Source organism: Gymnoscopelus braueri, assembly GCF_963280865.1.
Source record: "Gymnoscopelus braueri genome assembly, chromosome: 15".
Taxonomy (NCBI): domain Eukaryota; kingdom Metazoa; phylum Chordata; class Actinopteri; order Myctophiformes; family Myctophidae; genus Gymnoscopelus; species Gymnoscopelus braueri.
This window is the reverse complement of record NC_137620.1, coordinates 45,173,588-45,189,991: the sequence shown is the minus strand read 5'-3', so window position 1 is coordinate 45,189,991 and position 16,404 is coordinate 45,173,588. Positions and strand designations below refer to the sequence as shown.

The following is a 16,404-nucleotide window of genomic DNA, read 5'->3' as shown; positions in this document are numbered from 1 at the left end:
GCCTATCCGCGCACCTTTTAAGCTGTGGCGGCTCAGGGGTGGAGTTATGAAAATGTTCTACTTTACCATTCATCCTAAGATATCATAACGTCATAGAAAAGGTAAGAAAACTTTAGTCCAAAATTCTCCTTTAAAGTACCAAAAGTAAAACGTTTTCAAATGTATAAGATTGTGAGCTTGTAGATCGGCTATTTTCAAATGGCCGAAATGTATATATAGCTGAAGTGGTTAATGTATGTTTTGTAATAATAATCACAATCTACAAAGTAATTGGTAACTAAAGTTTTACAAAAATTGTAGTGGAGTAAAAGTATAACATTTGCCTCAGAGATGTAGTGGAGTAGAAGTAGAAGTACTGAAAATGTAAAATACTCCAGTAAAGTAAAAGAAACTCAAAATTGTAATCAAGTACATTACTTGAGTAAATGTACTTCGTTACTTTACACCACTGATGGATATGAATCATATAATACAGTAGTATTTTATTATAAGCCAAAAAAGGTACAAAACGGTGTAGTTCTTAATCTAAAATGTAGCTCATGCCATTATTTATGTCTGTCTTTCACAAATGAAAGACTACTAGGGCAGAGCCTATCAAAATAAACTAGCGCGATAACAATAGTACATGTTATTGTTGGCTCAAGTTTTGGTGTAGCACTCCCTGGGGAAAACCCCACCAGCCGCCACTGGAACAAGAATAGAGAAAAGGAGGGAGAACATGTAACTTACTGAGGTCTTGGTCTTCTATGGGTTCCTCATGTTCATCAGGATTGTCCCTGGTGGGGTCATCAGAGTTCATCTTCTGCCAAAAAAATATTTTTCAAGGTTACATTTTTTTGTTTTGTTTGATCATTTAAGGTAAAATTAAAGTCGCTGGCAGTGGCTTGACAATTGTTTCAGAAAAACTCTGGCCCCCGCCCCCCAGTTAAAAATCACTAAAACGATAGAAAGCAATACATGATTTGTTTTAACACTCATCTTTTAATTATTATCATCACAAACTAATAAAATCAACCTTGTAAAAACACAAAGTTGTCCTTTAAAGAGGTAATATAATCAGTCCTCAATAATGATTGATTGATTGAATATTTTATTAGGCAAAAATGTAAAACAGCACAGTTACATTTAAAATACTTTGTCTAACAGGTCCGTTCAAGAAAGTCCTTGCGGTCTTGTTTCCAATGAGGGCCTTGGTATATTTCTCATTACAATATGCCTGTGTCTCAGAGGAGGGCTGTGGACCGGTCAGAAACCTTCCTACCAGTGACATCATCGATGGGGAATCCAATCTAATGTCACTGTCAATGGTAGGCAGGTTTCTGACCTGTCCACAGCCCTGCTCTGAGACACACAGCCTACTGTACTGTAAGCCTACTGTACTGCTGTGAACAAGGCCTACAGTACTGCTGTAAACAAGACCTACTGTACTGCTGTACACAAGGCCTACTGTACTGCTGTAAACACGGCCTACTGTACTGCTGTAAACACGGCCTACTGTACTGCTGTAAACAAGACCTACTGTACTGCTGTAAACAAGACCTACTGTACTGCTGTAAACAAGACCTACTGTACTGCTGTAAACAAGGCCTACTGTACTGCTGTAAACAAGGCCTACTGTACTGCTGTAAACAAGACCTACTGTACTGCTGTAAACAAGGCCTACTGTACTGCTGTAAACAAGACCTACTGTACTGCTGTAAACAAGACCTACTGTACTGCTGTAAACAAGACCTACTGTACTGCTGTAAACAAGGCCTACTGTACTGCTGTGAACAAGGCCTACTGTACTGCTGTAAACAAGGCCTACTGTACTGCTGTAAACAAGACCTACTGTACTGCTGTGAACAAGACCTACTGTACTGCTGTAAACAAGGCCTACTGTACTGCTGTAAACAAGACCTACTGTACTGCTGTGAACAAGGCCTACTGTACTGCTGTAAACAAGGCCTACTGTACTGCTGTGAACAAGGCCTACTGTACTGCTGTAAACAAGACCTACTGTACTGCTGTAAACAAGGCCTACTGTACTGCTGTAAACAAGACCTACTGTACTGCTGTAAACAAGACCTACTGTACTGCTGTAAACAAGGCCTACTGTACTGCTGTAAACAAGGCCTACTGTACTGCTGTAAACAAGACCTACTGTACTGCTGTGAACAAGGCCTACTGTACTGCTGTAAACAAGACCTACTGTACTGCTGTGAACAAGGCCTACTGTACTGCTTTGAACAAGGCCTACTGTACTGCTGTAAACAAGACCTACTGTACTGCTTTGAACAAGGCCTACTGTACTGCTGTAAACAAGACCTACTGTACTGCTGTAAACAAGACCTACTGTACTGCTTTGAACAAGGCCTACTGTACTGCTGTAAACAAGACCTACTGTACTGCTGTGAACAAGACCTACTGTACTGCTGTGAACAAGGCCTACTGTACTGCTGTAAACAAGACCTACTGTACTGCTGTAAACAAGGCCTACTGTACTGCTGTAAACAAGACCTACTGTACTGCTGTGAACAAGACCTACTGTACTGCTGTGAACAAGACCTACTGTACTGCTGTGAACAAGACCTACTGTACTGCTGTAAACAAGACCTACTGTACTGCTGTAAACAAGGCCTACTGTACTGCTGTAAACAAGACCTACTGTACTGCTGTAAACAAGACCTACTGTACTGCTGTGAACAAGACCTACTGTACTGCTGTAAACAAGGCCTACTGTACTGCTGTAAACAAGACCTACTGTACTGCTGTAAACAAGGCCTACTGTACTGCTTTGAACAAGACCTACTGTACTGCTGTAAACAAGGCCTACTGTACTGCTGTAAACAAGACCTACTGTACTGCTGTGAACAAGACCTACTGTACTGCTGTAAACAAGACCTACTGTACTGCTGTGAACAAGACCTACTGTACTGCTGTAAACAAGGCCTACTGTACTGCTGTAAACAAGGCCTACTGTACTGCTGTAAACAAGACCTACTGTACTGCTGTGAACAAGGCCTACTGTACTGCTGTGAACAAGGCCTACTGTACTGCTTTGAACAAGGCCTACTGTACTGCTGTAAACAAGACCTACTGTACTGCTGTAAACAAGGCCTACTGTACTGCTGTGAACAAGACCTACTGTACTGCTGTAAACAAGGCCTACTGTACTGCTGTGAACAAGGCCTACTGTACTGCTGTGAACAAGACCTACTGTACTGCTGTAAACAAGACCTACTGTACTGCTGTGAACAAGACCTACTGTACTGCTGTAAACAAGGCCTACTGTACTGCTGTGAACAAGGCCTACTGTACTGCTGTGAACAAGACCTACTGTACTGCTGTAAACAAGGCCTACTGTACTGCTGTGAACAAGACCTACTGTACTGCTGTGAACAAGACCTACTGTACTGCTGTAAACAAGGCCTACTGTACTGCTGTGAACAAGGCCTACTGTACTGCTGTGAACAAGACCTACTGTACTGCTGTAAACAAGACCTACTGTACTGCTGTGAACAAGGCCTACTGTACTGCTGTGAACAAGACCTACTGTACTGCTGTAAACAAGGCCTACTGTACTGCTGTGAACAAGGCCTACTGTACTGCTGTGAACAAGACCTACTGTACTGCTGTAAACAAGGCCTACTGTACTGCTGTGAACAAGACCTACTGTACTGCTGTAAACAAGGCCTACTGTACTGCTGTAAACAAGGCCTACTGTACTGCTGTGAACAAGACCTACTGTACTGCTGTAAACAAGGCCTACTGTACTGCTGTAAACAAGACCTACTGTACTGCTGTGAACAAGACCTACTGTACTGCTGTAAACAAGACCTACTGTACTGCTGTAAACAAGACCTACTGTACTGCTGTGAACAAGACCTACTGTACTGCTGTAAACAAGACCTACTGTACTGCTTTGAACAAGGCCTACTGTACTGCTGTGAACAAGACCTACTGTACTGCTGTAAACAAGACCTACTGTACTGCTTTGAACAAGGCCTACTGTACTGCTGTAAACAAGACCTACTGTACTGCTGTAAACAAGACCTACTGTACTGCTGTAAACAAGACCTACTGTACTGCTGTAAACAAGGCCTACTGTACTGCTGTGAACAAGGCCTACTGTACTGCTGTGAACAAGACCTACTGTACTGCTGTAAACAAGACCTACTGTACTGCTGTGAACAAGACCTACTGTACTGCTGTAAACAAGGCCTACTGTACTGCTGTGAACAAGGCCTACTGTACTGCTGTGAACAAGACCTACTGTACTGCTGTAAACAAGGCCTACTGTACTGCTGTGAACAAGACCTACTGTACTGCTGTAAACAAGGCCTACTGTACTGCTGTAAACAAGGCCTACTGTACTGCTGTGAACAAGACCTACTGTACTGCTGTAAACAAGGCCTACTGTACTGCTGTAAACAAGACCTACTGTACTGCTGTGAACAAGACCTACTGTACTGCTGTAAACAAGACCTACTGTACTGCTGTGAACAAGACCTACTGTACTGCTGTAAACAAGACCTACTGTACTGCTGTGAACAAGACCTACTGTACTGCTGTAAACAAGGCCTACTGTACTGCTGTAAACAAGACCTACTGTACTGCTGTGAACAAGACCTACTGTACTGCTGTAAACAAGACCTACTGTACTGCTGTGAACAAGACCTACTGTACTGCTGTGAACAAGACCTACTGTACTGCTGTAAACAAGGCCTACTGTACTGCTGTGAACAAGACCTACTGTACTGCTGTAAACAAGGCCTACTGTACTGCTGTAAACAAGGCCTACTGTACTGCTGTGAACAAGACCTACTGTACTGCTGTAAACAAGGCCTACTGTACTGCTGTAAACAAGACCTACTGTACTGCTGTGAACAAGACCTACTGTACTGCTGTAAACAAGACCTACTGTACTGCTGTAAACAAGACCTACTGTACTGCTGTGAACAAGACCTACTGTACTGCTGTAAACAAGACCTACTGTACTGCTTTGAACAAGGCCTACTGTACTGCTGTGAACAAGACCTACTGTACTGCTGTAAACAAGACCTACTGTACTGCTTTGAACAAGGCCTACTGTACTGCTGTAAACAAGACCTACTGTACTGCTGTGAACAAGACCTACTGTACTGCTGTGAACAAGGCCTACTGTACTGCTGTAAACAAGACCTACTGTACTGCTTTGAACAAGGCCTACTGTACTGCTGTAAACAAGACCTACTGTACTGCTGTGAACAAGACCTACTGTACTGCTGTGAACAAGGCCTACTGTACTGCTGTAAACAAGGCCTACTGTACTGCTGTAAACAAGACCTACTGTACTGCTGTAAACAAGACCTACTGTACTGCTTTGAACAAGGCCTACTGTACTGCTGTAAACAAGACCTACTGTACTGCTTTGAACAAGACCTACTGTACTGCTGTGAACAAGACCTACTGTACTGCTGTGAACAAGGCCTACTGTACTGCTGTGAACAAGACCTACTGTACTGCTGTAAACAAGACCTACTGTACTGCTGTAAACAAGGCCTACTGTACTGCTGTGAACAAGGCCTACTGTACTGCTGTAAACAAGACCTACTGTACTGCTGTGAACAAGACCTACTGTACTGCTGTGAACAAGACCTACTGTACTGCTGTAAACAAGACCTACTGTACTGCTGTAAACAAGACCTACTGTACTGCTGTAAACAAGACCTACTGTACTGCTGTAAACAAGACCTACTGTACTGCTGTAAACAAGGCCTACTGTACTGCTGTAAACAAGACCTACTGTACTGCTGTAAACAAGACCTACTGTACTGCTGTGAACAAGACCTACTGTACTGCTGTAAACAAGGCCTACTGTACTGCTGTAAACAAGGCCTACTGTACTGCTTTGAACAAGGCCTACTGTACTGCTTTGAACAAGGCCTACTGTACTGCTTTGAACAAGACCTACTGTACTGCTGTGAACAAGGCCTACTGTACTGCTGTAAACAAGGCCTACTGTACTGCTGTAAACAAGACCTACTGTACTGCTTTGAACAAGGCCTACTGTACTGCTGTAAACAAGGCCTACTGTACTGCTGTAAACAAGGCCTACTGTACTGCTGTAAACAAGACCTACTGTACTGCTTTGAACAAGACCTACTGTACTGCTGTGAACAAGGCCTACTGTACTGCTGTAAACAAGGCCTACTGTACTGCTGTAAACAAGACCTACTGTACTGCTTTGAACAAGACCTACTGTACTGCTGTAAACAAGGCCTACTGTACTGCTGTAAACAAGACCTACTGTACTGCTTTGAACAAGACCTACTGTACTGCTGTGAACAAGACCTACTGTACTGCTGTGAACAAGACCTACTGTACTGCTGTGAACAAGGCCTACTGTACTGCTGTGAACAAGACCTACTGTACTGGACAAAGAGGAGAACAACAGAACCATCTCTCCACCATTCACAACCTAACAGACTTTTAATCCATGAAGACCAGGAACGCATCTGTGGCGCACGCGCACACACACACACACACACACACACGCACGCACGCACGCACGCACGCACGCACGCACGCACGCACGCACGCACGCACGCACGCACGCACGCACGCACGCACGCACGCACGCACGCACGCACGCACACGTTTGAGAACCACTGATAGGCCTAGAGTATTTAAGTTTCTTCCAAAAAGGAACAGTTATGATTTAGAAGACATTTGTAGAATCCCAAGAAGCAAAGATTTTAGTAAAAAATGTTCGCTTTAAAAAGATTATATATGTATATATATATATATATATATATATATATATATATATATATATATATATATATATATATATATATATATATGCACACATTTTCACAGTTTAAAAAAAAAAAAATCTACAAGCTTGTAGCACGTCACTCTGTGCCGCGCTATGAGCTTTTAGATCTGCTATTTTTGAGTAGCCAAATAAATCTAAAATGACACAGATGCGTTCCCGGATTGAATGGGTTAAGAGATAGAGGTAAGAGATACTACCTACTACTTTTTTGGGGGGACAAACCAAGCTTTACTTCTCCAGTTACAATTTAGAGTAAAACCACAGACACAGATACAGTCAGGATACAAACATATAAATGAGCAGGTTACTTACAGCAGCAAACAGCAGCCAGGCTGACATCAACAGACAGACAACTGACTGACAGAGGACAGGCCTTTTATACACACAAGAGCCAACAGGACACAGCTGAACACAATCCACAATCAACACAGGTGGATCACATGACACTCGACTGGAGGTCATATGATGTAAGCAAAATGGTGGCAGAAAAGGAGGGAAAGTCAAGGTATATAAAAAGAAGGTAGGCTACGGACATCTATGTCATTTCTTTTGTTCTACAGTTTGGCTGGGAGCCAAACTGCAGCCGTGGAACAAAACACAGTTTAGAACAAACACTATTTCTGACCGACTGTGATCTTTGTGAAATATTCGGCCCAGGAAAATAGAAGACATATCACACATTGTTATCTGCTGTGTTGCTTTGTGATGTGTACACTGTATACATTTATTGAGCTATCTAAAGAGCACAAAGTAAGTGATACTGGTCATACTGCTGAGAAAGAAACCAGTGTTGCCATGCCTGCTTATTATAAGCGATTTTGGGCTTATTTTTCTGTGAAGTTCCTTGTAAATATTGGTTGTGAGTTGCGTTTTGGGCTTGCTTCACAATTTTAAATTGAAATTATTTTAACCAGTGATTCTCAAATATTTTCATGTCATTTTGTGCCAGGTAGCCCTGTACTAAATACTCTCTTATAAGTAAAAGTTCCGTCTCCAATTAGTACAAAACTCAACGGCTAGACTTTTAACAAACTCCAAGAAACGTGACCATATCACCCCCATTTTAGCTGCTCTTCACTGGTTACCTGTTAATTTTAGAATTGATTTTAGGATTTTACTTGTGACCTTCAAAGCTGTGAATGGACAGGCCCCCCCGTTATATTTCTGACATGCTGGAACCTTATAGGCCCGTAAGCAGCCTCAGATCCTCAGATAAGGCCCTCCTGGAGACCCCCACACCCCCAGCTCATCACAAAGGGTGGCCGGGCTTTTGCAGTCCGGGCCCCTAAGCTTTGGTACGCCCTACCTGTTGACCTAAGACGTGCAAAAATCAGTGTCATCTTTTAAAACTCTTCTGAAAACCCAACTCTATGCTAAGGCCTTTTCTTAATTATTTTTTGTTTCATTTGAGTATATCTGTATGAGTTTAATTTACATTTTGTGCCCACTGCCTACTATATGGGGACATAACTCGGACGGCGTTGATTCGGCTGAAGTGGACGTCGTAACGTTCGGCATGGCGACTCGTTCGCCCAAGCTCGCTCGGTGGTGCCTCTCGTGGCTCGAGTCTGCTTTAGACGGCGCGCTCCGTCGTAGACAAAAAATAGACGTTATGGGCGAAAGAAATAGACCGCGGTTGTCAACATACCATTCCTCTATTGTTGGTCAAACATAAGCCCACCAATGACCTCGCCCCACCAAGTTGATTCAAAGTAGAACGTTTATATATGGGTTCTTATTAAATGCTTAATCTGTACGGATTTGTCTTGAATTGAACATTTCTCAGTGAGCAGTATATTTCAAAAGTCTGTTTGAACTACGAATGCTTGGATGTTTCTGCTGGACAAGACAGATAGGTTGCGAAGGAAGAAAGAAAAAAAGAATTCCAAAAACTCCCATTTAAATTCTAAGTCACAAAAAAAGAATAATCCACACCCATAAACCAAAAAAAGGCCTCTGTTCAAGTCTTCAATTCAGTTTCCTATGATAAAAACAAAACAAACAAAAACACAATAAAGACAAACAAAAGAATATTAGTCAAACAAAATCACTTTCTGTTAGAGGGGGGTGGGGGGGAATGAAAACAAAAATAATCCACTCCGGTTTTCCACATAATGATTGATTGATGTTTTTATTGACAAAAATGCATACATGACCATATGTTTGTATAATTATGATGATAAAACAAAACAAAAACTCAAGAGCTCATTTCTTATTTCTATTCTATGTTGCAAAGGAAGAAAGAAAAGAAAAGAAAACACAAAAACTCTTTCACAAAAAAACAGTTGCAAAAAAGAATAATCCACAAGAATAATACTCGAAACAAGAGAGTTCAAGCCCAATCCCGTTAGGAATTAGGCATACCTGTGACTTTTGACACCAAACTTGCACACAAACACCACAGAAATCTGCCATATTCACAAGTTTCCTAGGGCGTTGTGGGCATCACTTCCTGTCGATTTGATCCCTGATACCTGATCAAATCGACAGGAATTGATGCCCACAACGCCCTCGGATACAATCAGTCATCTCCCCTTCAGAATGTGATGAGTTGGGTACTAGGCTCCAAGACTCCCAGGAGTTCACTTTCACCATGGACTTACCAGAAGTGTCGGTGAAATACTATCCCTGGAGCCCCCTCTCCAGAGCTCCACCTGATGTGGACGCATATTCTCATCCCATCTGTAAACACTGTGATGTCCTGACCGTTCTATTCAGATAGTGGGAGGGTAGTGATTGGCAGTGATACTGGCCCTGAGTGCCAGGATCACATGCCGCTTCCGGTAGTCCACAGGGAAAGTGAACTCTTGGCGTCTCGCAGCCCACCGGATGAGTTGAGCACTGGATTTGGTGGTCTTGAACACCCACAACAGAGGAGTGGTCTGTCACCACAGTGAAGAGACAGCCATCCAGATAGAACCACCATTTCTCCAGGGCCCAGACTTCAGTCGAGTACTCCAGCTCTGTGGCAGGATAATTCCTCTCCATGGAATCAGGACTCCTGCTGGTAAAAGCCAAGACCCCTCTGTCCCCTGGCCTTGTCCTCTGCACCAGTGTGACATAATACAATTTGCTAAAACAGGTAAATAGAACATGATAAAAGTCAATAGTAATTTCATTATAATACAGGAAATCCTATTGTCTGATCCACATAACACATAGGCCAGCTCCGCCTCCAATGTCTCCCAGACATTGTGGCCTAGCCCTAACCCCCCTTGACACTCTCGAAACCATCAGGATAGACTGATGGTCTACGTCGGGCTGAGAATTGCAGCCTAGTCTAGAAAGCATCCAAAGCATCCCCTGACACTGCATTGGAACAGTGTGGTCAGTCTGTGCACAAGCTTGTCTGCGCACGAGCGTGAGGAGGGATGAGCGTGGAGTTCAGAAGAGGCTGGATGGACAGCTCGGCAGGGCTGAAGTCGAAGAGGAGCGGCAGCTCCCGTCCGCTGGGCAAGCGAGCGTTGGGCTGGCGCAGCTCACCGAAGAAGGCGTGGGCACAGGCCTCGAGCGGAGATAGCCGGGTCTCCGGCGTGTACTCCAGCAGACGGGAGCACAGGGAGATGGCCTCCGGAGGGACGTGGGCCTTAAACACCTTTGTCCACGGTTGCGCTTCGATCTGTGGGTATTTGAACCCCGTGTAGGTGGGGTTCATGTCATGGATCTGCTCTCTGGTTGGAGTCCCCAGGACTTTGATAATCTCTACTAGCTGGTCCATCCCGCTGTCCCCAGGGAAGATGGGCTGCCCCAGCAGCAGCTCAGCCAGCACGCAACCGGCCGACCAGATGTCAATTTTGAACGTGTAGTCGGTGGCACCGAAGATGAGCTCGGGGGCGCGGTAGTACCGCGAACATATGTATGACACGTTAGGCTCGCCGCGTACCAGTTGCTTCGCACTGCCAAAGTCACAGAGTTTGAGGATGGCCGTCTCTGGGTCCACGAGCAGGTTCTGTGGCTTGATGTCCCTGTGACACACGCCCTTCGAATGGATATAAGCCAGACTACGGAACACCTGGTACATGTAGACCTTCACATAGATAATGGGGATGGTGGTCTTGGCCGTGTTGAAGTGCTGGACCACCCTGTACACCGTCTCTGGGACAAAGTCCAGGACCAGGTTCAGATACGTGTCCTCTTTCTTCTCTCCACTGGAGTAGAAGAAGTAGCGTAGACGCACTATGTTGCAGTGGTCCAACTTCCTCATGATCTGTAGTTCCCGGTTCTTATACCTCTTGTCCTGGAGAACCTTCTTGATGGCCACCATCTCCTGGCTGTCGACGAGGCGTGCCTGGTGCACCACGCCGAAGGAGCCGTTGCCGATCACTTTGATGTCCACGTAGGACACTTCCTGCGGGCGTGCGGGGCCCTGGCCGGGCGTGGCCACCACCGTCGTCACCTTGGCACCGTCTCGAGACTGTTTCAGATTTTCAAAGCTCGTAGCGTTGCCGACCGCCTTGACATCCGCCGCGTGTGACGCTTCCTGTGGGCGGGCGTGGCCCTTGCCGGGAGTGGCCACCACCGCCATCACCTTGCCACTACTGCCTCTTGATAGTTTGGGATTTCCAACGGACGTTGAGCTGCTTGCGCCGGCCTGTAAAGCCCCAGTCCTTCCTGCTGCGCTCCCACCGGCCGATGACCTGCCACCGGCTCCCGACGACCTGCCACCGGCCGCCGACGACCTGCCGCCGGCCGCTGCGGCCCTGGGAGCTCCTGAAGGCTGAGCGGATGAGCTTGTTCTGGGCCGCCGCCCACTGCTGCTCATATTTGTGTGTTAAACGGCAGGGAGGAGGGAAATGTTACAAAGACCCAAGCAGGCACAGACCTGAGCTGCGTCTCCCTTTATCCACTGAATATACATCCACGCACAACGACGTTGTTACGTCATAAACTGGCCTCCTCTGATAAACGGGTCATGCACTGCCCAAATATGGAGTTCCATACGGCTGGAAACTGGCCTCCACCAAGTAGATAAGGCAGTGATTCTGAAACATTTTAGTTTAAAGGGCCACCGGTTTGTAATGCTTTAGGCCCCGGACGCCCATATCTCCGAGAGTACACAAATGGAACCAAACGGACCCTAAAGACCCCTAGGGGTCCCCGGAACCACTGTGATAAGGGCCCCTCAGTAATCTGTCCAGCAACAACCTTGACTCACACCGTCGGTCTCTCAAGCCACTGAAGCTACAGCCAGGGCTGGAAGCGGTAGTTTTAAAGGGATAGTTCACCCCCAAAATGACATTTTTTTCCTATTGATTAGTCACCCCATGGAGACTTGAATTCATGGATATCCTTTAGTTTTTGTCTCATTCCTAAGCCAATAATTTGATGACCGGCAGCGGTTCCGGTTGGAGACACAAAGAGTCTCCTTTGTGTACCGGCTGGTCGGTTGGTCGTCAAATTATTGGCTTAGGAATGAGACAAACAAAAAAATATCCGTGAATTCAAGTCTCCATGGTGTAACTAATCGATAGAAAAAAAGTATTTTTGTTGGGTGAACTATACCTTTGAAGTTAAATATTTCAAGAAATATGAAGAAACGTGTATGTACTGTATGTATCAATGAATGAATGAATTAATGAATGCATGGACATACTTCTTGGCCTACTGACAGCAGCCAATAGGCCAAGGAAGCACAACAAATTTGGCACTGATCAGACAGACAGACAGACAGGCAGACAGGCAGGTAGACAGGTAGGCAGGCAGGCAGGCAGGCAGGCAGGCAGACAGACAGACAGACAGACAGACAGGCATAGGCACACACACACACACACACACACACACACACACACACACACACACACACACACACACACACACACATACAAGCTCAAAACGCCTCGCAATGCGCAAATATATTATTTGACTATTTATGTTAGAACAGTTTTTATAGTGTAGTTTGTTGATTACTTTTGATTTTTTTCCTATTCTATCTTTCTTTTTTTGTAGGTATTAAAAAGGCCTTAAAAATCCTTAAATTGTCACTTCACTGTCATCTGAAAATAGCCGATCTACAAGCTCACAACGCGTCGCGATGCGACGTGTTGTGAGCTTGTAGATCTGCTATTTTAAAATAGGGCTAATGTAAAGTGGTTAATGTATGTTTTATAATGTAATATATTTATATCTGCAAAGTAACTAGTAACTAATGTTTTCAAATAATTGTAGTGGAGTAAAAGTGCAATATTTGCCTCTGAGATGTAGTGGAGCAGAAGTAAAAGTATAGACAATTGGAAATACTCCGGTAAAGTAAAAGTAGGCCTACCTCAAAATTGTACTTAAGTACAGTACTTGAGTAAATGTACTTAGTTACTTTACACCACTGGTGGTATATTGCATGGTGGTTTAATACTAACACAATAACAAATAACAATCTTTTTTTCTCACGTTCAACAGAGAAGACGGGCAGAGAGGCAGAGATGGTGGTCGTGGGAGGTGAGGAGAACTATGGACAGATGGAGAGAGGGATGGAGAAAGAGATGGAGGCCATTGGGGCAGACATGGTGGAGGGAGAAGAAGTGGTTGACGGAGGGAGAGAGTCGGTGGAGGAGGAGGAGAATGACATGGTGCCAGAGGAGGACTGGGAGAGAGCAGAGGAGATGATGAGAAGTTCATGTCCGAGTGGTTGGAGGCTGTACGGACGACGGTGTTTCAGATATGAGGGGACATCAAGGACCTGGGCCGAAGCTGAGGTACGTCCGAAGCAGTGGTGTAAAGTAACTAAGTACATTTACTCAAGTACTTGTACAGTACAATTCTGAGGTATTTGTACTTTACTTGAGTATTTACTATTTTCAACTTAACTTTACACTACGTCTCAGAGGCAAATATTGTACTTTTACTCCACTGCAATTATTTGAAAACTTTAGTTACTAGTTATTTGAAAATAGCCGATCTACAAGCTCACAAGCTTGTGAGCTTGTAGATCTGCTATTTTCAAAATATTTGTATACATTTTGAACACTTGTGAAACGGGACATTCTGCATAATGAGTAGCCTACTTTCTACTTTTGGTCAAACAGTGCATTGCGTCCAGTGCTGGATTATCCATGGAACTTAGTGGTGCTTCAAATATTTGACCATGAGTATCTATCTATACATTGACTCCAGTACTGTGGTCGAGTACTTTTGTCCACCACTGACTTATGATGAGATGAGAGGCTGTTTGAACTACACACCGCTGAGGTAGAGACACAATAGTTTCTTTCTCTGGTCTGAGACCCAGTTGTTGAGCTACCAGCGCATGTCAAGCTCTGGTCCACATGAAGCTCAGGTGCAACACTCAGTACAAAACAGTACAGTCAAAAGCCTGACACGTTGTGGAGCAACTGGCTGTCCTTTGTTGCAACACTTAATGCCACACTGGCTCCAACCTTGGGGTCATAAGTCTCTTACTTTGACGGCAGTGCAGCCTGCAGGGCCCTGTGTGAATTATACGTATTTGCATACGTTTTTTTTGTTGTTGCTAATGTATACGATATGCTATAAATAAGGGGACAATGAGATGATTAGTCATATTGTCTGGTTGTTTATTTACGGTCTAACAGATTCCTTAGTCTTTTTTTAATTCAGTGACGTCATTACGCATAGAGAGTCGTTGACTTGTTGCACCTCAGCAGCGCGCGTTCATTCGCTGGGCGCGCGAACGCACTCGATATTGTCCGATTAATGTTGAGGGGGGCGCTTTTATTTGGTGTAGCCCCAGGGCCCTGAGGGGCGTTGATCCGGGCCTGATTGCATGTGTCTGTGTCTCCATGCAGAGGTACTGCTTGATCCACGGAGCCAACCTGGCCTCAGTCCACAGCCCTGAGGAATACCACTTCCTGCAGAGGATGACCACAGGTTACTCCTGGTTGGGAGGCTATGACGCAACACAGGTGAACAATGGCCAAACACAATGGCTATTTTATGTGGGATTAAATCAACCAATACTCTGTCAAAACATAACTCATGTATACTGTGTGTGTGCGTGCGTGCGTGCCTGCGTGCGTGCGCGTGTGTGATTTATTTTTTCAGGAGGGTGTGTGGTTCTGGAGTGATGGGTCGAGGTTTGTTTATCAGCACTGGGACCAGGGAAATCCAAATAATGCCCGCGGACAGCACTGTTTGGCGATGAACCACGGAGGTAAATGACAGCACACAATATCTTGCAGGAAACCTCTCTCTGTGTGTGTGTGTGTGTGTGTGTGTGTGTGTGTGTGGGCGTGTGTGTGTGGGCGTGTGGGCGTGTGGGCGCGTGTGCGCGCGCGCGCGCGCGTGTGTGCGTGTGCGTCTGTGTGTTTGTGTGTGTGTGTGTCGTGGATAACTTGACCACCGTCCGCTTCTGTCTCTGTGCTCAACAGGGGGGCTGCGCTGGGACGACGGTTGGTGCCACTACCGCTATCCCTCCATCTGCGCCAGGAGGATCTGAGCCCGTGTAACATCACAGTGACAGCCCGTGTGACATCATCACAGTCACAGCCTGTCAAACCAATGACATCAGTGGTGGTGATGATGTCGTTGGTTGCGAAAATCAAAGATGTTGAGATATAGACAATGAGACAACATTGTTTTGAAAAAAGAAAGGGCTCCACTAGATAACTTGTTTGACGACTAATAATCATAGGGATTTGTCAACTAACCGATGAGTTGATTTAATAAAACAAAGCTGTACAATAGTGTTTGCCAGATGCCTGTACAAGCATGTAGAGCAGCTTCAGGTCGGTGAGGTCGAGAACTGAACATTCTAAGGTTTATTTTACAATGGCTACTGGCTATTGGCCTGTAGACGGGTAGAATCAAGGACTCTATCTAGTCACGAGATGTGCTAATCTAAAATCTATAAATTCAGCTAGAAAAAAACTAAACATGAATACAATTAATTAAAACTTGACAAAAAAACTGTGATGTGAAAAATGTAAACTGATTCTGATTAATCATATGTAAAAAAAATATATATAAATAAAAAGACAATGAAATGATAATGTAAAATGTCTGATTGTTTTCATTCATGGTCCAATACAATTCCTGTCAAATTCATTGTGATGTCATCATGATATGTACGTTATTGCATCTTTGTTTGCCTAATTGTCAAACATTTGGTATAACCAGCTGCATTCCTGTAGCCTGCACCCATTTTACCTAAAAAATGATAATACTAATATTGATAATACCTACCAAAAGGTATTTCTGAGAAAAATAAAATAAATACATATTGAATTTAACTTTTCCAACAACTGTTAGGAATGATGTAGCATAATTGATGCAGTGCATTGCACATTAAAGCTTACATGTAAACATTTTTGTGTGTGGCTTTGGTGTGAATACATATGTTTTAATGCATCGTATAAAATAAAACACAGTTCAACTCTTGTCGCAGGCGGACATGTGTGTGTGAAACACTCCGCCTGTCAGACTGCTGGAGCTTCCCTACCTAACCACTCGCCTCTCACTGAAAATTAATCACTAATGGCATCTGTCGCATCCGTTTGCAGTGTTGGAAATATTTTAGATGTGTGCTGGTCTTTTGTTCCAAAAAATATGTTTTTTCATTATTATTACTTTTATTTTATTATTTATTTCCCCCTAATAATTTAACTTCACAGAAAAATAAGCCCAAAGTCGCT

At 44.3% G+C, this 16,404-nt stretch overlaps 1 protein-coding gene across 1 annotated transcript; it reads right to left on the bottom strand.

The window, feature by feature from the left end:
- Positions 1-10,130: 10,130 nt before the first annotated feature.
- On the bottom strand, positions 10,131-11,564 carry LOC308102163 (glycogen synthase kinase-3 beta-like; the record flags this gene model as incomplete). The annotated part of the gene is made up of 2 exons (XM_080451764.1): positions 10,131-11,198; positions 11,331-11,564. 2 exons carry the CDS (start codon positions 11,562-11,564, stop codon positions 10,131-10,133), a joined length of 1,302 nt encoding a protein of 433 aa, XP_080307890.1.
- Between the last annotated feature and the right edge of the window lie 4,840 nt (positions 11,565-16,404).